This window comes from Elephas maximus, chromosome 16 (assembly GCF_024166365.1).
Source record: "Elephas maximus indicus isolate mEleMax1 chromosome 16, mEleMax1 primary haplotype, whole genome shotgun sequence".
Lineage (NCBI taxonomy): Eukaryota > Metazoa > Chordata > Mammalia > Proboscidea > Elephantidae > Elephas > Elephas maximus.
The window spans coordinates 66,151,813-66,177,126 of record NC_064834.1 but is presented as its reverse complement, the minus strand read 5'-3'; the positions used below and the strand labels follow the sequence as shown (position 1 = coordinate 66,177,126).

General features: G+C 34.2%; 1 protein-coding gene across 8 annotated transcripts in view; it reads right to left on the bottom strand.

The window, feature by feature from the left end:
* Positions 1-25,314, bottom strand: part of ATRNL1 (attractin like 1) — a 685,371-nt gene that overhangs the window by 500,577 nt on the left and 159,480 nt on the right. For all 8 annotated transcript variants that reach the window (XR_007513388.1, XR_007513389.1, XM_049854677.1 and 5 more), the window contains 2 exons: positions 14,930-15,067; positions 5,280-5,373 (listed from right to left, as the gene is read on the bottom strand). Coding sequence is in view for 6 of the 8 variants with exons in the window: in XM_049854677.1 (XP_049710634.1) it covers positions 5,280-5,373; positions 14,930-15,067 (232 nt within the window). In the remaining 2 variants the exon portion in view is untranslated. The remainder of the gene's footprint in view (positions 1-5,279; positions 5,374-14,929; positions 15,068-25,314) is intronic.

The window sequence follows — 25,314 nt, the reverse complement described above, 5'->3', positions numbered from 1 at the left end:
AAACAGCAATGTGATAGCACTACACATCTATCAGAATGACTAAAATACCAAAACACTGACAACACCAAATGCTGACTAGGATGTGGAGCAACAGGAACTCTCATTCATTGCTGGAGGAATGAAAAGTGGTACAGCGACTTGGGAAGGCAACCTGGCAGTTTCTTACAAAGCAAAACATAGTCTCACCATATGATCCAGGAATCATGCTTCTAGATTATTTACTCAAATGAGTTGAAAACTTATGTCCATAAAAAACCTGAATGTAAATGTTTATAGCAGCTTTATTTGTAGTTGCCAAAAACTGGAAGCAACCAAGATGTCCTTCATTAGGAGAATAAATAAGCAAACTGTAGAACATCCATACAACAGTTATGAAAAGAAATTAGCTATCAAGCCATGAGAAGACAGAGGAACCTTAAATGCATTCTGCTTAGCAGAAGAAGCCAAAATGAAAAGGCATACTGTATGATTCCAATTATATTACATTTTAGAAAAGACAAAAATATACCAAAAACCAAACTCAGTGCCATCAAGTCAATTACCAACGCACAGCAACCCTATAGGACAGAGTAGAACTGCCCCATAGAGTTTCCAAGAAGCGCCTGGTGGATTCAAACTGCCAGCCTTTTGGTTAGCAGCCGTAGCTCTTAGCCACTGCACCACCAGGGTTTCTGACAAAACTATAGAGACAGTAAAAAGATTAGCGGTTGCCTGGAGCTTGCAGGGGCAAGGGAAAGGATTAATAAGTGGAGATTAGGGCATTTTTAAGGACAGTGAAACTATTCCGTATATTTCAATGATGGATAAATGATATCACACGTTTGTCAAAATCCATACAGCTATACAACACAAAGAATAAGCCCTACTCTAAATTATGGCCTTTCGTTAATATTAATGTCTCCATATTGGTTCACCAATTATAACAAATGTACCACCCAATGTAAGATGATAATAATAGGGGAAGCAATGCAGGGGTGTGGGGAGGGGAGGAGGAGATATACGGGAACTCTCTGTACTTTCCATGTAATTTTCTTATAAACCAAAAACTTCTCTAAGATATCAAGTATATTAAAACAATTTTTAAAACCTGACTAAAGGTGGCTAGAGCAAAAAAAAAAAAAAAAAAAAAAAATTACATGGTTCATATTCTCTGATCTCAATGTAAAAAAAAAAAAAAAAATCATTCTAAAAAAAAGGCAACCAATAGCAATTTAATGTTTTTGAAATTAAGAAAATTCTAAAAATAATCATTGGACAAAAACAAAACTGAAGTTGAAATTATTGCTAATTTGGACAATGTTTTGCACCAAAAAAACAGACTAAGTGGTGATTAGTCTAAAATTTAGCACAACTGCAAAACAGGTCAGTGAGAAATCCAATCAACCTTTATATTCTGTAATTGTTCCCCTAGAGGGGGAAACTGTATTAAGAATTTTTGCTATACAAAGAAAATTTAATTTTAATCAGTTAAATACTAAACATTTTACAATAAAATTTGATAAATACTATTCATAAACTTTCATAAAAATTCTCAATGAGAAGAACGAAAATTTTTTTCAATCTGGAAATACTGCTTAAATTTTAATTTGCTAATTATTCCTAACAAAGAAATAATGGGTATACAGTAGGTGAAGAGTACTTTTTTTTAGTCAAAGAAATCTAAGTGGGAATCCTTCTCCAACATTAATTGGGTGTGACCTTGAATACATTTACTTTTATAAGTCTCGTTTTCTTTCAAAGTAAAATCGGGCTAATAATACTACCTACTTCACAGGATTGTTGTAAGAATTACATAAAAGTGCTTAGCCTACAGTCAGACGTTTAGTAGGGCTCAATACATATTAACTATAATGCTAGTAATGATGACAACTAAGAAGAGGAAAAACAAAAATAAAGGGAAGATATTATATTTGCATCTGGCAAATGTCAAAGTAAGCAAGACAAAATCAAAAATTATTTTAGAAAAGGATTACACTTAAATATTTTCAAACATGTATCATTTTTCCCTAGAAGTAAGAGTGTTAACACTGTTAATATAATAATACAGTATAGTCACTGTACTGGGGCCCCTAGAAATGAATCAAACTGACATAGTAGCATACTCTGGTAATTAATCTCATAACACATGCATTTGAAATGAGTTCATGTTTTGATAAAACATCTTGCACATACACCGGATCAATTTTCTACATTACACTCTTGAACCTTAACTCTAATTTATTTCTTCACAGGGGTTAAGTAGGAACATACTAGGAAGTTATTTATTTCACCCTCTGATATTTCAAGGTAACTTTTAATAATAAATACAGAAGACAGACCAAAATAAATGTTAAAAATGTTTTCTCTTTCTCTGGAATATAAATCTCTTTCTTTTTGTAATTGTTATCAACTTTTAATTAATATATCCTACACCTGAATTTACTAATTATATTTTACACCTGAATTTACTAATTGGTTCCATATTGCACAATTTCTTTATAACAACAATCCCAACAATTCTGTATGTATTAGGACCTATTCTGACCATCTGGAGATAAAACCACTTAACTTTGTTATGCCTGACATCAATGTAATAATCAAGTTGGAAACATACACTACACTAAAATCTCCTAAGAGGTATCCTTCAATGATAATAACTGATCAGAAGTCTACGAAGGTTTTAAGGGGTAAATGGGGCTCAAAAAACAATCTGACCTGACACAACCCACTAACCTAACCCAAACAATCACCTTTAATGGACAGGTCATACAAGGTTATTTATATGAAAATGCAGCAATTAAGGATGTCAAGTGAAATAGTAAGGGAAGAGTAACTACTCGTGTGAGGGTATGCTAACTACAACATACAACCTTAAAGTCTCAGTAGTTTCACACAATGAAAGTTAGATTCTAGCTGAAAGGCAAAGTCCAGTGTGGTGAGAGAGTCTATGTGAGAGGTGAAGCAGCGAAGCTGGGGAAAGGCCGTTAGCAAAGTACATCATAAGCATCTGCCACAACACTTGGTCAAAATTCCTTTCACCTATTCTTACCCTTTTTCCCCCAGTATTTCTCACTGAGGAGCACCAGTTTCTATCATAGAGGTTATTCAAAGGCAGAGGAAGAAGAAATAACTACTACTGAACTTTTTACACTATCACGTTGAAACTGAATTTGATTAAATGACATTATATTTTGTAGGATACAAATATGTATTCCCTACACAACGTAAAATAGAGAAGTTTTACAAAAATGTGTTGTTTTCTTTAAAGTCTAAATATTATTTCCTCAAAAGTAAATAATTTTCAGAGAAAATACCACTTCATCCATTACATATTTATATTGTAGTTCATATTTCCATTAAATTCATTTTCTAAGTTAACCATTGTTGAGTACTAACTGTGCCATGGCCAGAGTGAGAACTTTTAGCACCCTGGCAAGGTGAACAATTTGGTGCCTCTTTAAAAAAAAAAAAAAAAATTTTTTTTTTTTTTTTAAATGAATATACCGACCCCATTACTGATTTCCCTTCTCTGTGGCTGCCGCTCCCCTCTCCTCAGTCTATACGAAAAGAGACACCTTCTTAAAATTTTCTCCAACTTTGGTGGGCAGACTTCACAATTTTAGGGGTCCCCATGGGCTTCAGAAACCCTGGTGGCTCAGTGGTTAAGTGCTACGGCTGCTAACCATAAGGTTAGCAGTTCAAATCCACCAGGCACTCCTTGGAAACTCTATAGGGCAGTTTTACTCTGTCCTATGAGGTTGCTATGAGTTGGAATCGACTTGACGGCAATGAGTTTTTTTGGTTCATGGGCTTCACACTCTATTGACAGTGCACACTAGTCCTTCATCAATTGACCAACCACCCTAGCTGAACTCTTCTGATCAATTTCCAGTTGGTTTTGCTCCAGGTAAGACAGTGTTCACATCTTATCTCTCCCTGCAGGCTCTTGTCTCTCTTTAAATTTGGAGCCATTTGGTTGCCCTGTGATCTCAGTTCTCCAATGGTTTCAAAAATTTGCAGTCTTTCCAGGTTTTCTCTCATTGTAAGGACGGAGGTTACAATGTTTATAGCTGTATACGTCCTTCAGCAAAAACCTGAAGTGCTATGACTCTGTTCATTTTTACTTCCTTGAGTCTACCAGTGCTGCCTCGCCTTTGGTTAGTAGTACACTCTCTACCCAGAAAAAAATCTTAAATCTTCAAGTACTAGCTCAAATATTCTCTGTTCAAACTGTCCTTATCCCTCCAAAAAGAATTAATCACTCCCTTTTCAGTACTCCAGTACTCTCTTCATTCCATTCCATTAGATAAATTTACTGAATACTTACTTTGGGGTTCCTTTGGTTTTCAGACCAAAATTCCCATCCTGAAAGAAATTCCTTTAAGATCTTATGCTTTGACTTCATTTTTAAGGTTAGAGAATATGAAGAAATTAAGTAAGAACTGTTTCTGGTCATGTTCTCTGAATTTTAAAACCTCAATGGCTAGCCAAAATCATGGTCATCTAACTTGAAATCTTTAGGACAATTCTACAGCAAATAATATTGTTGTTTTTGAAAAAAACAAACTAAAGAATCATATTCCACAGCTAACAGGCTTTTTTGGATATAAATGTTTACATTTATTTATAGTTTTGAAGCATCTTTATTAAAATTTTCCTAGTATTCTCTACTTATTATCATTGTAATTTATTGTATGTGTTAAATACAATAGGTATTTACACATACATAATTTAAACCCACAAAAACTTGATTTTAATGATACATGTGAATAAAAAATAGAAACAATTTAGCCTGAAACAACTGCTTTTTGAAGTTAATTTTTTGGGGAGGAATAAATCTTGAGACTAATAAGTACATAATAAAAAGAACAAAAACCACTTATAAAAGTGCTAACAGCACAGTAAAAAAAAACAGTGGGTTCGTGTATATTGAAAGAGGAGATGACAAAAGGAACCAGATGAAGAGGAGTTTAAAGAACCAATTGAAAGGGTTAAAGAGCTACAATTATCAGAATTAATAATGTAAGATTCTAGAGAAAAAAAGGCATAAAAAACATTAGACTAGAGTTATTTAAGAAGATATGGAAGAAAATGTGTTCTGTGGGATCTGTTTTACACCTCTATAAAACTGTCATTTTAGAAGTTTTCATTTTGAAGGCGATCGATAACATGCAAGTAAAAACAGCTTATAACATCAGTTGCTTAACTAGCACAACACTAAATCTGAAAAGGAAAAACAACAATTACTTCTACAACACAAACGCAATTCACAAAATTTCTAGAAAATTATTTTTACTTACAATTGGCACTGATCCCCTTTTATTCCTTTGGTTGTGCAGAAACATTTTCCTGTATGCATATGACAAATATTTGCATGGCCACTGCATGTACAAGCTGAAAGTAAAACCAAAATGACACTGAATACTCCACAACACAAACATGTATTTCAGGGCGGGTATTTAATTTTTTTATTATTATAATTATTACCTCATTTTTATACCATGTTATATTCTCTTACCACTACAAAAACTAAGGTAAGTATAAGTTATTTTTCATTAAAGGGAGGTAAATTTGCTTATTTGAAAGTTTTGTGAAACTCTTTAAGTCTTTAAGGGTATCTGGAAGTCTGTAATGGATCCAAGTATTCATCTAATTCTCTTTTGGGCCTCTTTCCTTTTCTTATTTGGTACATCTCTTAACGGAATGAGTTTCAAAGAGTTAAATTTAGGGCAAGAGCTTTATATTCAAAACACTTAGCTTCAAAACCTGTTTCTACAATCACTAGCTATGCGATCTTGGGCAATTTATTTAACTTCCCTAGGCTTAGTTTCTTCTTTTTTAGGCTTAGTTTCTTCTTCTGCAAAAAGAGAATGACAGTATTTAGCTCTCAGGATCATTGTGAAAAATAAATGAGATAATGTACTTTAAAGTACTTAACGTATGTCAAGCACTCAATAAATGCTGGTATTACTGGCATTACTATTACTCCTGCTAACAATAAAAATACAGCTACAAATTGTATAAAAAAGCATTTACGTGGGTAACATGCATAGATGTTAATAATAAGAGAAACCACCTTCTGGGAGGAATGGGGCTATGTGGGAACTCTCCGTACTTTCTGCACAACTCTCTGTAAACAAAGAAGTCTCTAAAAAATAAAGCCTATTTAAAAAAAAAAAAAAAAAAGGTTGGTTTCTCTTCCCCTCAATCATCCTTTGGAAACCCTGGTGGCATAGTGGTTAAGAGGTATGGCTGCTAATCAAAAGGTCAGCGGTTCAAATCCACCAGACACTCCTTGGAAACTCTATGGGGCAGTTCTACTCTGTCCTATAGGGTCACTATAAGTAGGAATCAATTTGACGGCATCGGGTTTGGTTATGGTTTGGTTAATCATCCTTTATAAGTTCCTGAGACCATTCTCAGTTTTCGCGTTCTAGAATACAATGAAACATTCCATGGGATAATAGCTACATGTGCTCAGTTATGTTCATATGAACACAAAGTCTCATTTTCCTTACTTTGCTTTCCTTTGTTAAAGAGCAGTATTCCAATTATTTAGGACACAAAATTCACACTTCATTGTGCCCAGCATCCAACCAGTAGGTTATGTCCTAATTTCTACATGCACAATCTCTCTTGTATTTGACCTCTCCCTTTCATTCTGATAGAAACCCTGGTGGGTTTGGTCGCTAACCAAAAGGTCAGCAGTTCGAATCCACCAGGTGCTCCTTGAAGACCATATGGGGCAGTTCTACTCTGTCCTGTAGGGTTGCTGTGAGTCGGAATCGACTGGACGGCAACAGGTTTGGGTTTTTTGTTTTTTTCATTCTGACAGGCACCATTCAAGTTCTGTCAACCACTTTCTCTTATTGACACCATTTTTTTTTTCCCAGTTCCAACTCATGGCAACCCTGTATGTGTCAGAGTAGAAATGTGCTTCACACAGTTTTCATTGGCTGATTTTTTCAGAAGATCACCAGGCAGCTCTGGGCAGGCTTCAACCACCAGCCTTTTGGTTTTTAACTAGGTGTATTAACTATTTCTACCACCCTATTTGCTTAATCTGGACATTTTATACGAATGGAATCATACAATTTGAGGTCTTTTGTGACTGATTTTTTTTCACTTAATAATATTTTCAAGGTTCATCCATGTTGTAGCAAGTATCAGGACTTCATTCCTTTTAGGGCTGAATAATATTCCATTGGATGGATGAACCACATTTTTTTATCCATTCATCAGTTGATGGACATTTGGGTTTTTCCACTTTTTGACTATTAAGACTAATGTTGCTATGAATATTCATGTACAAGTTTTAGTGTGAATATCTGCTTTCATTTCTCTTGAGTACATACCTAGAAGTAGATTTGCTGCTGGGTCATACATTAACTCTATGTTTAACATTTTGATGAAGGAACTGCCAAACGGTTTTCAAAAGCAGTTGCAAATGAGTATAAAACCAGCAGTAGTTTATGAGGGCTCCAATTTCTATACATGTTCGCCAACACCTCCTATCAGCTATCTTTATTATTATTACAGTTATTCTAATGGGTGTGAAGTGGAATCTCATTGTGCTCTTTGTTTGATTTCTCTAATGACTATTGATGTTGAGCATATTTTCATGTTCTTATTGGTTATTTGTATATCTTCTCTGTAGTAATGTCTATTTAAATGCTTTGTTCTTTTTTAATTGGGTTATTTGTCTTTTTGTTATTGAGTTGAAGGATTCTTTTATATATTCTGAATACAAGTCCCTTATCAGATACATAATTTGCAAAAAACTTTCTCCCGTTCTTTGGGTTTTCTTTTTACTTTCTTAATAGTACTGATTGCAGTACAAATTTTTAAACTTTTGATTAAGTCCAATTTACCTACTTTTTCTTTTGTTGCTTGTCATCTTGGTGTCATATCTAGGAAACCATTGCCAAACTCAAATTTACAAAGATTTATTCTTACATTTTAAAAGTTTAATAGTTTTCACTCTTAAATTTAGGTCTATAATTGACTTTGAGTTAATCTTCGTATATGGTATGAGGTAGGGGGTCCAACTCCATTCTTCGCATGAGAATATCCAGTTGTCTCAGCAGCGTTTGTTGAAAACGTTATTCATTCACATTTACTTATGTTGGCTTTTTTGCTGAAAATCAATTTACCATAAATGTAAGAATTTAATTTTGTAACTCCCATTTCTATTCCTTTTATCTGTATGTGTGTAATTACACCAGTACCACAATGTGTTTATTATTGTAGCTTTATAGTGAGATTTGAAAATGAGATGTGTGAGCCCTCCAACTATGTTCTTTCAAAGTTTGTTTCGGATATTCTGAGTCCCATGCAAGTCCATATGTAGAATTAACTTGTCAATTTCTACAAAGAAGTCAGCAGAGATTCTGACAGGAATTGTGCTGAATCTGTATATCAATATCTTATTTCTATCCACAAACATAGTATCTCTTTCTATTTATTTAGAACTTTCAAATTTCTTTCAGCAACGTATTGTAGCTTTCAGGGTACAAGTCTTGCACTTCTTTTGTTAAATGATTTCCTAAGAACAGTATTCTATTTAATGTTATTTTAATTGGAATTGTTTTCTTAATTTCATTTTCAGATTCCTCATTGTCAGTATATAGAAATACAAGACTTTTGCATACTGATTTTGTATCCTGCAGCCTCTCTGAAATTATTTACTATTCTAATATATATTTTTAGTAAAATTCTTTAGAATTTGCTATATACAAGATCATATTATCTAAAAGCAGCAATATTTTTTTATTTCTTCCTTTCCAATTTGAATGCCTCTTATTTATTTTCCTTGCCTAATTGCCTTGGCTAGAATCTCCTCACCATGATGAAAATAAGTGGCAAGAGCTGATATCCCTGTCTTGTTCCTGTGGATGTTTTATAGATGCCCTTTATCAAGTTGAGGAAGTACTCTTTTTATTCCCAGTTTGGCCTGACGACCTGCTTCCAAAAAAGCAGCCACTGGAAATCCTGTGGATTACAGTTCTACTCCGGCACACATGAGGCCGCCGTGAGTCGGAACTGACTCCACAGCAACTGTTTGTTTTTTTGTTTTCACTTTTTCTTTCCTTCCTTCTTTTAGAGAGAGACAAAGTCGGTTAATGGCTGACTAGGCTGACAGTGGCCTGGGGCGGCTAGTGGGGCTGGAAGAGTACGGTGAGTGACTACAGTGGGTAATGAAAATGTTCTAAAATTAGATTGTGATGGAGATTTCATAGTTCTATTAAAAAAAAATTTTTTTAATTAACATACTGAAAATAATTAACAAAATACCCATTAAAAGGCTATTTTATGGTATATGAATTTTGTCTCAATAAAGATGCTTTAAAAACATTAATTTTGATGAAAATATGATATATTCTAGCACACTAAGCTTTTTGCTAATTGCTAACAGTTAATTACTTTGAAAAATTCGATGATTACTACAAAATAAATATACCCCCACCCTTGAAACACACACACACAAAGCAAGCTTTGGTACCACACAGATTTCCAAGAACCTCCCTTTTTCAGTAGACCAGATTTCTTCATAAAGTTGTAAGTTTTCCTTCATGAAGCATATTTTTTAAAATAAGCTAAGTTTCCTTTAAGTTTTTAGATGTTAGCTATGGGAATTTAAAATGTAAGGATTACAGAAATATAAGACAAGGCGTAGAACTGCAAGGAATAAATGCAACTATTATTGAGCAATAAAGGGACACCAGATATACAGATAATATATAACCTCATAAATAGTGAATGAATATATCATGACATCTTTTAATATTAAGCTGCAGAGTTTCATATTACTACTGCCTTTTATTCAGAACTTCACTGAAAAAAAAGTATATTAATATTTAAAAACTTGGATCAAACCTTTATTTATTCTTTATGGCACAACTGGATAATAGTTATGCTTACAGAGTTTCTTAAAAGAATTATCACTGTATATAGTAACTTTAATAATTTCTGAGACAAAAATAAATTGTGTTAAAAACACCTTTTAACGTGAGCTCATTTTGAGAGAATTCCCTGGTGGTGCTGTACTTCAGGGTAAAATTACACAAATGCATTTTAAATTCAATTGTTTAAAATTTATACTTCATGACAGTGTTGAAATTATTCTGTTGTCAGCATTTGAGGGTTTGAGGCTATCTTTTCATGCTGAATAAGCACCTATGAAATCATCACACACTAGCCTTTTGTCAAATTTTATATAATGTTGACTTTTTTTTATAGCCTAGATATACACTAGAGGGATATAACGTGGTCACATATTTCTGTCCCCTCTACAATCAATGGGTTTTTTTTACAATATATGTTACAGTATCAAAGTTACAATATCAACTGATAAGAAAACTAAAGAATAAGGGCAGAAAAAAGATGCTGTAAAGGTTATTTAAACAAGTTACATATGAAGAACATACTTTAGCACGTGTTTCAAAGACAAGTTTATGCTCCTACGTCCTTTCATTAATGTATCACTGCTATCTGTAGTATGCATATGACAACAACTTCTGAAGGTTAGGAGACCATGCCAATTTAGCTTCTTTTGTATGTTTCTAACATAATTACACTTAATAATATTTCATAGGTATGTTACCATATTATATTTCAAACACATTAAGGATTCTGGTACAGGCAAAAGTTCAAACTGTTCATGATTTAAAATCCTGTTCTTCAAGCTTATATTCTTCTTTTATTTACAGCTTTCTATTACCTTCCTAGGGCTGCCATAAACAAGCTTCACAAACTGGGTATCTTAAAATAATAGATATTTGTCTTCTCACAGTTCTGCCACCTAAAAGTTCAAAATCAAGGTGTCAGTAGGGCCAGGCTCTCTCTGAAGACTGTAGGGGAAGATCCTTCCTTGCCTCTGCCTAGCTTCTGATGTACTTTTTTACAGGTTACTCTTCGGATGAACAGTTTCTGTTTAAATTCAAACCACTGTGAAGGAAGGATTATCAGATGCTTACATTTGCATTTAGAGGAAGAAGAGAGTGGAAAAAATGGAGTACATAAGAAAATATTAGGGTTACTGAGCATTTGAACCTTGAGGGGCATATCTGCCAAAGACAACAAAGGTTTCAAAAAATCTGTCTACAGAAGAGGCAAACTAGCTAAAAATATTATAGAAGCGATGCAGTGGAGAACTGTGTTTATGATGCAGCTGAAAAGAGGCAGCTCTGCTTTGCATGACTTAAACAGGCTTTCTTGATTTTCTTAATATCATTGACTTTATATTTAAAAAACGTTATTCCAAAGAGATTCTTTGATCAAAGTTTACCTTCATGGCTATATCATAAACTAATACCTTCACAGGATTATATAATTATTCATTTAATGGCCTCTTTCTGGAATATTTTAAAACTCAGTTTGGATTTTCTCTGCTACATAAGATGATAATACATACTCAGAAAATACAAACTAATTTTAATTTTGCCATGTTAAAACAATGAATAGAACCAAGATTGCCTTCTCAAGTGATTTTCACTTATCTGCAATTTTAGATTATTTAGGACAATGCCCCACTTTGAGAGAATTAACATTCTATATTTACTTCATGAAATGCTCAGGTTTATTTGGTTGTAAATTTTCTGCTTCTACGAAATATATATACATACATATAAAGTTAGGTAAGCACACAACTTAAAAATGTAGAAAAAAGAACAAAAATAAACTAAAAGATATAAATTAAGAAATATATAATCAAACTTTACTAAAAGCAATTAGAAATGTAATGTTAAACAATTTATGCATAATACCAACCAAATCACTAAAAATCTTTGCAATTAATTTAACCAAAAAGATTAAGACCCAGATGAAAAAAAACTACTAGTCATGCAAGACTGGAACCCTTTTTAGTGTCAGCATATTTTTTTATTTGGAGAAGTGGTTTTCATTAAAATATTTTTTTATGATTATTAACATTGCTGTTACTGTAGTTGTTGTTAGACACTGAGCACATTGTTGCAGCCACTATGTCAATCCATCTTGTTGAAGGCCTTCCTCTTTTTCTTTGACCTTCTACTTTACCAAGCATGATGTCCTTCTGAACAACAGTCCTCCCGATAACATGTCCAAAGTACATGAGACGAAGTCGCATCATCATTGCTTCTAAGGAGGATCCTGGCTGTACTTCTTCCAAGACAGATTTGTTCGTTCTTCTGGCAGTCCGTGGTATATTCAATATTGTTTGCCTACACCATAATTCAAAGGTGTGAACTCTTCTCAGGTTTTCCTTATTCACTGTCCAGCTTTCACATGCATTTGAGGCAACTAAAAGTACCAAGGCTTGGGTCAGGCTCACCTTAGTTCTTAAAGCAACGTCTTTGATTTTTAACACTTTAAAGAGATCTTTTGCAGCAGATTTGCCCAGTGCAATACATCGTTTCATTTCTTGACTGTTGCTTTCATGAGCTTTGACTATGGATCCAAGTAAAATGAAATCCTTGACAACTTCAACATTTTCTCTATTTATCATGATGTTACTTATTGGTCCAAATGTGGCTATTTTTTGTTTTCTTTATGTTGAGGTGCAATGCATACTGAAGGCTATAGTCTTTGATCTTCATGAGTAAGTGCTTCAAGTCCTCTTCATTTTCAGCAAGCAAGGTTGTGTCATCTGCATAATGCAGGTTGTTAATGAGTCTTCTTCCAATCCTGATGCTGTGTTCTTCATATAATCCAGCTTCTCGGATTATGTACCCAGCATACAGACTGAATAAGTATGGTGAAAACATACAACCCTGACATACAACTTTCCTGAGTTTAAACCATACAGTATCCCCTTGTTCTGTTCAAATAACTGTCCCTCGGTCTATGTTCGTAATGAACACAGCTAAGTTCTGTAATTCCCATTCTTCACAATGTTACCCATAATTTGTTATGATCCACACAGTTGAATGTCTTTGCATAGTCAATAAGACATAGGTTAACATCTTTCTGGTATTCTCTGCTTTCAGCCAAGATCCATCTGACATCAGCAAGGATATTTCTTGTTCCTCGTCCTCTTCTGAATCCAGCTTGAATTTCTGACAGTTCACTGTCAATGTACTGCTGCAAACACTTCTGAATGATCTTCAGAAAATTTCACTTGTGAGTGATATTAGTGATAATGTTTGATAATTTCCGCATTCCGTTGGGTCACTTTTCTTTAGAATGGCCACAAATATAAATATCTTCCAGTCGGTTAGCCAAATTTCTTGGTATAGACAAGTGGGCAACTTTAGCGCTACATCCATTTGTTGAAACATCTCAACTGATATTCCATCAATTCCTGGAGCCTTGTTTTTCACTAATGCTTTCAGTGCAGCTTGGACTTCTTCCTTTAATACCATCGGTTTTTGATAATATGCTATCTCCTAAAATGGCTGAATATTGACCAATTATTTTTAATGTTTTTGATGCTTCCTGCATCATTCAATATTTTTCCCATAGAATTCTTCAATATTGCAACTCGAGGCTTGAATTTTTTACTCAGTTCTTTCAGCTTGAGAAATGCTGAGCATGTTCTTCCCTTCTGCTTTTCTAACTCCAGGTCTTTGCATATTTTATTATAATAGTTTATTTTGTCTTCTCAAGCTGCTCTTTGAAATGTTCTGTTCAGCTCTTTTATGTCATCATTTCTTCCATTTGCTTTAGCTATTCCATGTTCAAGAACAAGTTTCAGAATGTTTTCTGACATCCGTTTTGGTCTTTCTTTTCTATTGTTTTAAGGACCTTTTGCTTTCTTCGTGTATGATGTCCTTGATGTCATTCCACAACTCATTTGGTCTTTGGTCATTAGTGTTCCTATTTTTGAAATAGTCTCTAAATGCAAGTGGGATATACTCAAGGTTGTACTTTGCCTCTCATAGACTTGCTCTAATTCTCTTCAGCTTTAATTTTAACTTGTGTATGAGCAACTGATGACCTGTTCTGCAGCAGGCCTTTGTCCTTGTTCTGACTGATGATACTGAGCTACTCTATCATCGCTTTCCTCAGATGTAGTTGATTTGACTCCTGTGTATTCCATCTGGAAAGGTCCATGTGTATAGCTGTTTATGTTGTTGAAAAAGGTATTTGCAGTGAAGAAGTCTTTGGTCTTGCAAAATTCTATCACGCAATCTCTGGCATCATTTCTATCAGCAAGGTCATATTTTCCAACTACTGATCCTTCTTTGTTTCCAACTTTCTCATTTCAATCACCAGTAATTATCAATGCATCTTGATTGCACGTTTGACAAATTCAGACTGCAATGTTAGATTGGCTTTAGAAAGTTGAATTTAAAAAATAATACTTCAAATGTGCAGTGTATTTAAAGCGCCACCATTCAATATGAATCTATTTCCTGGGGACAGTGGTGGTTCAGTGGTAGAACTCTCGCCTTCTTTGTGCGAGACCCAGGTGTGACTTCCATTCAATACACCGCACGTGCAGGCACCGCCCATCTGTCCGTGGAGGCTTGCGTGTTGCTATGATGCTGAACAGGTTTCAGAGGAGCTTCCAGACTAAGACAAACTAGGAAGAAAGGACAGGCAATCTACCTCCGAAAATCAGCCAATGGAAACAATTTATAAGAAATTTAAGAATGTATCTATTTCCTTCTTTACCTTAACATTATCATGGACTTTGATTGTTAAAAAAAACACATCCACTAATTTAAAAAAATGAACTTTTCTCAATAAGGTGAACTGAAAATGGAGAAATGGTAGTAAATTTGTACTTTCAAGGCTTTACCAACTGATTTTAGCTACTACTGCATGGAGAATAATTCAACTAGATGTGACGTATTATTTATTTAGTTGGATAATGTGATCCTAAAAAATAAAACTAACTTTCATATATCACATCACGATAGAGAAGCCATAGACAGCAAAACAATATTTTGTCAACTTCAGGAAATAAGGAAACTATGAGGACTTTTCTATAGTAAAAATACACTGAAGTAAAAGAAACAATTGTTACCTGTACACTGTCCTCCATTGGTTGGATCTCCGTAATAACCAGGCATGCATTCTTGACACTGCTTTCCTGTGGTCAGATTTTTACACTGTTCACACACATTATTATTTATGCACGTGCTATGTCCATTACACTGGCAAGCTAGAAAAAATGGTAAACAGTGTTACAAATACCACATGACAATATCAAGTATGATAACTATCAAGACAAAGAATTTATTTTAAAATTCTAGATGGCAGCAAAGTCCAAAAGTCCTAAGATTTTTTTATTGCATACAATATGTGGCTCAAAATACTAACATAAGACATTACAGTAAGTTGTGTGTTGAAATTTTACCTTATGTTCTATGAAATCAAGGTTTGGAGACAAAGTAAAACAAAAACTGTAGCTAAGGAAAGAATACTTTTCAGCATAGTCCTTAAAGATTCATATGAATGCTTTATCTATTAGGGTTCATAAAACCCATTCCAAACCCGTTGCCATCCAGTCAATTCCAACTCATAGCAACCCTTATGGGACAGATTAGGACTGCCCCATAGGATTTTCAAGGAACAGCTGGTGGATTTGAACTGCCAACCTTTTGGTTAGCAGCCAAGCTCTTAACCAACGCACCACCAGGACTTCAAGGTTCATAAACATAGGACTAAATTACAGCTTTGATAAAGAATGCTAAATTGCATCTTAATTATATATAAAACAAAGCACTGATAAATATAGAAAATTATATGCCATTAGGTCCTTACTTCAAGGACGTAAATTAGTAGTAAAAGTAACAAAAACAGCCCTTTTAAACCATTTGCATAAATGTTTACCTTCTTTGAGCAAGAACAGCTTCATCGCTTAACTAAAATCCTATCTGAATTCGAACTAAAGGGAATCAGATTTTCAGCTTAAAGAATTTTTATGTCTTTACAATCTGAGACTTTTAATAAATTTTCATATTACAGTGAAACCTGTGAGAGCCAGACCTTGACCAGACTACATTGTTTTTCTAGGTCTCCGAAATTTTCTGCCTATGACAGGGAGCAGTCTTGCTACTTTTCTATCACTTTTCTTTAGTAAAAACCATTTGCGTTTTCCTCCTCGGACAGGTTCCAGCTTTCGCAAGTTTTACTGTAATATTATACCAGAACCCAAAAACTTCAGATTGAGATAATGTTCATAAAAAAAATGAACAAAAACCATTGTGGTTGAGTTGATTCCAATGCATAGTGACCCTACAGGACAGAGTAGAACAGCCCCATAGGGTTTCCAAGGTTAGTGATCCTATAGGACAGAGCAGAACTGCCCCATAGGATTTGCAAGGCTGTAATCTTCAAGGAAGCAGAATGCCACATCTTTCTCCTGTGGAGCAGTTGGTGGGCTCAGACCACCGACCTTTCGGTTACCAGCCTAGTCCTTAACAACTGTACCACCAGAGCTCCTTTTAGTGCCTATATAGGACCTAATATTGACTCAGATTGGTAACCGCTCACCCTAACATCTTCAACACTGTCCCTTTCGTACTTACAACTAATATAGCAGTTAGCATTTAAATGAGCACTCTCTCACTCTGGCCAGAAAGACAATGTTCAGTCAGTTCCAGTTCTTTGTGGCTGGCATCTGTTCTGATCGGTCAGTGTACATACTGAATCAGTTTTAAAATATTGTAAATACCTCCCAATGGTCAAATACAGTACCACGTGCTACACATGAATTATATATCATTTCATCCTCACAATAATTCTTTGTGGAAGGTGCTAGTTATAGGATCATATCTAAAATGAAGAAACCTGGGTTAAGTAACTAACCAAAGCCATACGGCTAATCAATGGCAGAGACAAACGTAAATCAGAAAGTCTGAAACAAAAGACCAGATATTAAATACGACATAAACTGCCTCTCAGATGCACGATAGGAGAGGGATCTGCCCAGAGACTCGCATAGTGTCTCAACATGAATTAACATCAGATGGTGAGGGTTTACACAAGAGTAAAAACCAAATACCAACATTTGATAGAAACTTTCAGAGGCATAACTACTGGGAAAAGGTTAGTCACCATCCTCTTTATGAAATTAAGAAAACTAATAGTTTTCAAACTTTATATTACATTATGAAACAATTAGGAGAAATTTTAATATGTTAAGATAAATGTTCATGACAAATTAAGTGAAACAAGTTTACAAAACACTATTTGGAATGATCACAGATGTTTTAAAATGTATAAACATGCCTGTGGAAAATTAATCTACTAAGATTTTTCTGTATAACCAATTTTCTACAAAAATTTATATTATATAATAAGAAACTAATGTTATTGACAACACAATTTTTAAATAACTGGGACTGGGTATGGCTATTATTTCGTAGAAAATTTATTATGTGGCATCACTCCTTTAACGTACTCCGGTAAAAACAAAATTTATTGAGTCCCCATATGTATAAAACATTACTTGAAGATCTGAAATAAAATATGGGTTGTTTATACGTACTTTATGAAACTTCTGGCCAAAAAGAGGAAGTCACCAGACCAAAAAAAGAAGCTTTAACTTCTGAGTAAGATATTAAATTTAGCATCTGCATCTAATTCTCTCCTCACAGATTTCACTGAAATAACAAGGAAATTTCCCAGCAACAACAGAAATTTGAGTATTGTGCCAGCTACACAAATAAAACTAGAAAAAAGTAATCTACAATACTTCTAGAAACTGACCCCAGACATATTTGGAGCAACAGTTAAGGGCTCAGTTGCTAACCACAAGTTTGGCAGTGTTATGGATTGAATTGTTTCCCCCAAAAATGTGTGTCAACTTTTCTAGGCGATGATTCCCAGTATCCTGCGGTTGTCCTCCATTTTGTTATGTGATTGTAATTTTCCTATATGTTGCAAATGCTAACCTCTATGATGTTAATATGTTTATGATGTTAATAAGGCAGGATTAAAGGCAGTTATGTTAATGAGGCAAGATAAAGGCAGTTCTACTCTGTCACATGGGATCACTATGAGTCAAAAATCTACTGGATGGCACCTAACAACAACAAATTTCACTCAAATCCCCTTGCTTAAAGTGAGTTCTAAAGGCAAGGATGGGCATGAGTCAGCCAAGAAGCATATCACTACTACCCTCTTAAGACAGTTGCTAGAAAGTGTGAAAAGGGGAAGTTCAATATGTCATGCACTTTATACATACCAAGCAGAAAGCTGGTATAATTTAGACCTAATTGCAGACAAAATTTCCAGAAAAAAAGACTGGTCACTGGCATAGCTTTTAACTAGTACGGTAGCAGTGGCAAAGGAGAAAGCGTATTACACAGTAAAAACTGTGAGAGCCGGAACTTGATGAAAAACTGCCTTGTTTTTCGGGCTTGAAAGTTTTCCGCCTTTGACAGGGTGCTTACTACTGCTCTCTATTAAGAATCCTACCTTGTATTAGTTTTGAGTTTTCTGTCTCTGACAGTTTTCCACCTTACAAAGGTTCTGACTTTCACAGATTTTACTGTATATAAAAAGATAGCCACAAGCATAATGGCTTTATCAAACACAGACAAGCCTATGATTGTTTTACTCCTCACTACCATCAGGGTGTCGGATCAACAGGTAATATAAATTTACATCTAATAGTTCTTCCAGGGTACACCATTATTTGAAAGGTCCTCAGTAACAACCTAGTGGCGAGACCTGAATAAAACTAAAGGGAAGCTATCATTTCCATTTTGTCTAAATTTTAAGACCAATCCAGATGGTTCCTGATTTATGGACATACAAACAGAAAAATATCAAAATAAAGCATGATGAAAAACAAATCAAGATTTGATATGCAAGTAAGGTACATAGTTTCGAAAAACATGTGTCCTCTAAAACAGATGTACAACATTTAAAAATATATACTTGGCATTCTCAATAAAATTCAAAAAATATATATACACAGAAACTCATGGCAAAATTTACCAGAAATGTTATTCTATACATGTTGTTGTTAGTTGCCTTCAAGTCAGTTCCAAGTAGAAATGGTTAAGAGAAGTTTGAGCTGTGGGTCAATTTTTGCTATACCTAGGTATTGCTTAAGTCTCTACATTTGTAGTAATTTGTTATGCAGCAGTAGACAACTAATACATTTTCCATAACAAAACAGCAAGAGAGGAAAAAAAAATTGGTATGGTGCTATGTACACAAGTTATCTCTGGGAACTAAAAGGTGATCTTTGGCATACTCCAGTAAACCTTCATCTATTTTTATCCTCTGTTATAAGGTATAAAAATGGTTAGGATTGTTATGACCTCTTAGTAAATTAACATGTTTACCATTATGAAATGACCCTCTTTATTTCAGGAATTTTTTTTGCTTCAAAATCTATTTGTCTGGTATCAGTGAAGCCAACCCAGCTTTCTCTTAATTATTGCTAGCTAAGTGTTTCTATTCTTTTACTTTTAAATTATTTGTGCCTCCTACATTTTAGGTAGGTTTCTTACAGGCAACATATAGTTGGGTCTTGCTTTTTTATTCAATATGACAATCTCGCCCTTTTTATTGGGGTGTTTAAATCATTTATATTTAGTGTGATTATTAACATGGCTGAGCTTACCATTTTGCTATTAGTTAACTGTCCTGTCTGCTTGCATTCCTCTTTTTCTCTTGTTCTGCTTTATTTTGAATTATTTTAATTCCATTTTACCTACTTTTTAGCTTATTAGCTATGACTCTTTTTGTTATTTTAGTAGTTGTTTTAGAGTTTAGAATATATACCTACAAGTTATACAGTCTACCTTCAAATGATATTATACCATTTCACATACAGTGTAAGAAACTTAGAACACCGTACTGCCATTTTTCTCCCCTTGGCCTTCGAGCTATCGTGTCATATTGTTTATTTCTACATATGCATTAAACCCCATAATACTTTTTTGTCATTTTTACTTTGAACAGTTTCTTTTTAGATATTTCAATAACAAGAAAAACATCTTTACCCACATTGTTATTTCCATTATCTTCATTCCTTTGTATAGGTCCAGACTTATATCCAGAACAATTTTCTTCTGATTAAAGGACTTCCTTTATTACTTCTTGTAAAACAGGGCCACTGCTGATAAATTCTTACAGCTTTTGGAAGTCTGATGGAGTCTTTATTCACCTTCATTATTGAATGATACTATCGCTAAGTAAAGAATTGAGAGTTAACCTCTTTTTTCTTTTGATATTTGAAAGATGATGCTACACTGACTTCTCATTTTCAGTTTTACTAACGAGAAATGTGATATCAGGCTTATCTTTTCCTCTGTATGCATCTTTTTCTCCTTTGGCTGCTTAAATTAACTTTTATTATTGGTTTTAAGCAATGTGATTATTTTGTGCCTTTGTATAGCTTTCTTCATGTTTCTTGTGCTGGGGTTCACTGACATTCTCGAGTCTGTGGGTTTTTAGTTTTCATCACACTTGGAAACTATTTGGTCATTATTTCTTCTCTCCTTTAGGATATCCAGTTATAATAGTAGGCCACATGATATTGTTCCACAGCTCATGCATGCTCAGCTCATTGTTTTTCAGACATCGTCCTGTGTGTACTTCATTTTGTGTACTTCCTATTGTTTGTCTTTGAGTATACCAATCTTTTCTTTTGCAATGTCTAATCTTATATTAAGCTCATTAAATTTATTTTTCATGCCAAACATTGCAGTTTTCATATTTATAAGTTTTACTTGGGTCTTTTTTATATTTTCTGTGATTTACTTAACATATTCAATATTTCACCTTTTTTCTTAAACATATGGAATACAGTTGTAACAACTATACTTTTTTTTTTTCCAACTAATTCTACCATCGGGTTCATTTTTTTTTTAATTATGGGTGTTATTTTCCTGTTTCTCAGTATACCTGCTAATTTTTGATTGGATGCCAGACAACGGGAATTTTTCATGTTACCTTGCTGGATATTTTTGCATTTCTATAAATATTCTTCAGTTTTGTTCTAGGATGTGGTTAATTGGAAACAGTTTGCTCATTCTGGTCTTGCTTTGAAGCTTTGTTTCATAAGATCAATGTAAGATTTAGCCTAGGGCTAATTTTTACACACAACTGAAACAAAACCCTTCTGAGTACTCTACTAGATATCTAAAGAATAATGAGCTTTTCTACCCTATGTGCTAGAAGCAGACAATATCCCAAGCCCTCCGTGTTATTGGTGATTGTTTCTCTTATTCTTTTCTAGTATTTCTTTCTGAAGATTTAAGTAGTTTCCTACAATCATGCCCTTTTCAGTACTTAACGGAACACTTGATGGTGGACTCTTTTGCAGTTCACTGGAATACCAACTTTTTGGTACTCCTTCTGCAAAATTTAATCACCTTGACTTACCCAGACTCCTAGCTCCATCTCCTCAACTCAAGGTGACCGCTAAGCTGCCCGTTTTGCCTCATGCAAACTTTCTTCAGGTATTAATCTGGAACAGTGATAGTGCTCACCTCATGTGCTTCCTATCTCTAAGGAACAGTTCTCCTTCATTGACTAATATCCAATTTCTTCAGAACCGTTCATTTATTTTGTTCTACTTCTTAATTGTTTTAGGTGGGAAGGTAAACTGAGTCACTATCAGCATAACCAACCATCCTAGCTTGCTCAGGACTCTCCCAGTTTTACAACTGAAAGTCCTGCATCTAGGAAACCTCTTGGTCTCGGACACACCCTGACACTTTGCTGGATGATAAAGGTCCCTTATTATTTTTAAATATATTTAAAATATAATTTGCCATTTAAAGCAAAAGTAATAGAAATGTTCTGTAGGTATTATAACATTTTAAAGCAATAAGATTCTTATACTATATGTGAAGCATAATATTACTTAAATGTAGGCTGTGATAAGTTAAAGACGTATGCTATACAACCAAGCTCAAGCACTAAAAGAAGGAAATGCAATTAACCAATAAATTAAATACAATGAAACTATAAAATATGTTCAGCTAATGCAAAGGAAGGCAGAAAAAAAGGGAAACAGGAACAAAGAATAGATGGGAAATATAGAAAACAGCCAGATGTTCAATTTAATCCAAATCATACTGATACTTACATTTACCTTAAATGGTCCAAGCTCTCTAATTTAATGGTTAAAAAAAAAACCATTGCTGTCAAGTCGATTCCAACTCATAGCAACCCTAGAGGACAGACTAAAACTTCCCTATAGGGTTTCCAAGGAGCACCTCGTGGATTTGAACTGCCAACCTTTTGGTTAGCAGCCATAGCTCTTAACCACTACGCCACCAGGGTTTCCAATTTAATAGTAGAGACTGTAAAATTGGATTAAACATCAAAACCTATCAAAATGTGTTATCTATAAGAAATATACTTTAAATATAAAGACACAGGTAACTTAAAGTAAAAAGATGGAAATAGATACATCATTAAAACACTAATCAAAAGCATTTAGCATTTAGAGAAAAATTTATAAACACTAAATGCTTACATAAGAAAAAAAAATAATCAATTATCTAAGTTTGTACCTTATGTACCTAGAAAAAGAAGAGCAAATTAAACTTAATGTAAGAAGATGCAGTGAAAAATTAAAATAAGAACAAAAATAAATGAAATATAAGATGGAAAATTATTTAAAAATCAATGAAAAAACAGCTGTTTACAGAATCAATGAAAATTCACAAACCTCTAGCAGGTTGATTAAAACAAATATAAATTACCAATATTTGAAATTAAAGAAAGGACATTGCCAAAGATTCTACAGATAGTAAAAACACCATGACAAATATTATGAATACTTCTATGTCAATAACACCTTACATGAAATGGACAAATTCCTTGAAAGATACGAACTACAAACTCACTAGAGAAAAACTAGGTAACTTAATTGAATATTTAGTTAAATACTTCTCACAAAAAGTCCAGGCCAGATGTCTTCATTGTTAAACTCTACCAAACATGTGAGGAATAAATAATAGCAATCTACACAAACTCCAATTCACCCAGCATTATTTATTGAGAAGACCATCCTTTTCCAAACTTCACTATAGTGTTATCTCTGTCATTTATCAGGTAACCACATATATAGTGATTTGTTTCTATAATCTGTCATGTTTCACTGGCCTATTTCTCTATTCTTCCACCAATTCTATACCAATTACTACAGATTTAGCCCAGATGTTGATAGCTGGCAGTCATAAAAAAAATTTTTTTTTTCTTCTTGCTTTCTGAAAACTCAACAAAAGAACAGGGTAATAGTAGCCACAGAACTCCAGAGGCCATCTTAAATTAAAAAGGTCATTTTCTCTTATATGCTAACAATGAACAATCTGAAAGGAAATTAACAAAACAATTTCATTTCCAATAGCACCTAGAAGAATAAAGTACCTAGGAATATATAGCCATTGTGAAAAAACTGTCTGGCGATGCCTCAAAAAAACTAAAAATAGAACTACCACACCATATGACCCAGCAATTCCACTCCCAGGTGTATACCCAAAAGACTTCAAAACAGAGACTGAAACAGAGACCTGTACAAACCAATGTTCACTGCAGCACTATTCACAACAGCCAAAAGGTGGAAACAACCTAGATGCCCATCAACAGATGAATGGATAAACAAAACGTGGAATATACATACAGTGGAACACTACTCAGCCAGTAGGAGAAATGAAGTCTTGATAATGCTACAGTATAGACGGAGCTTAGAGACATTTAAAAAAAAAAAAAAAAACATTCCAGTTGAGTCGATTCCAACTCACAGAGACTCTATAGGACAGAGCAGAACTGCCCCATAGGGTTTCCAAGGAGCGGCTGGTGGATTCATGCTGCCAACCTTTTGGTTAGCAGCCTGAGCTCTTCTACAGACGGAGCTTAGAGACATTTAAAAAAAAAAAAAAAAAATTCCAGTTGAGTCGATTCCAACTCACAGAGACTCTATAGGACAGAGCAGAACTGCCCCACAGGGTTTACAAGGAGCGGCTGGTGGATTCATGTTGCCCACCTTTTGGTTAGCAGCCTAAGCTCTTCTTAACCACTAGCTGAGTGAAATAAGTCAATCATGAAAAGATAAATATTGTATGACCTCACATATACAAAAAGACAAGAAAAGGCAAATGTATAGAAACCAAAGCTTATTATTAGTTACTAGGGGTGGGACGGAGGAGAAAGGTGGGGGGGAGGGAAGACGAAAGGATGGGGTTAAAGGTAGGGCTGCAAGCCAATTACTGTAATTGCTGTCAATAAGCTGTACACCTATAAAAAGTTGAATTGGCAAAAAAAAAAAAAAAAATTAGGAATAAAATCTAATCAAGGAGGTGGAAAACTATAAAACATCGCCCAAAGAAATAAAAAAAAAAAAAAAAAAAAACCTAAATAAATAAGAAGGCATTCCATGAGCATAGATTGGAAGCCTTTATATTGTTAAGATGTCTGTAGCACTCAAAGTGATCTACAGGTTCAATGCAAACCCTATCAAAATTCCAACAGCTATTTTGGCAGAAATGGAAGAGCTGATTCTCAAGTTCGAACAAATGGGAAGAGGCCCTGAACAGTCAAAAATATCTCAAAAAAGAACAAAGTAGGAGGACTCACACATCTCAATTTCAGAACGTACTATAAAGCTATAGTAATTAAAACAGTGTAGTACTGGTGTAAGGATAGATATATAGACCAATGGAATAGATTTGTAAGCCCAGAAATAAGCCCATACATTTATGGTCAACTGATTTCAACAAGGATGCCAAGTTCATTCAACTGGGAAAAATAGTTTCAACAGATGGTGCTGGGACAACTTGATCTCTACATGCAAAAGACTAAAGTTAGACCCTATCTCAAATCATATACTAAAATAAAATCAAAATCGATCAATGGCCAAACATAAGGGCTAAAACCATAAAACCCCCAGAAGAAAACATAAGGGTAAAGCTTCAGGAACTTATTTTGACAATGGATTCTTAGATATGACACCAAAAGCACTAGCAACTAAAGAAGAAATAGATGAGTGAACTTCAACAAAATTAAAAACTTCTTGCATCAAAAGACTATCATGAAAGTGAAGAGCCAACCTAAAGAATGGGACATCAAGGGAATCATACATGAACAAAGTCAAAGGTCATTAAAAAAACAGGAAAGAAGAGAAAGGCCAAAATGGATGTCAAAAGAGACTCTGAAAATTACCTCTTCCTTCCTTGCTTTATTTTTTTAATAGCACTTATCACCATCTATCTTTTTATCTGTCTATATGCATGTGCATATGTAATTAATTTTATTAATTTTAATTATAAGTTTCATGAATAAAACAGCTTTACTCTAATTTGTTAACTGTTGCATCTCCAGCATCTAAATTACTCCTTGACACGCAGTAGGCAATCAATAAAATATATTGCATAAATTAATTTTTCAGGAAGGTTGATTTTGACTTAGTATAAGAACAGATTCTTTAAGGGA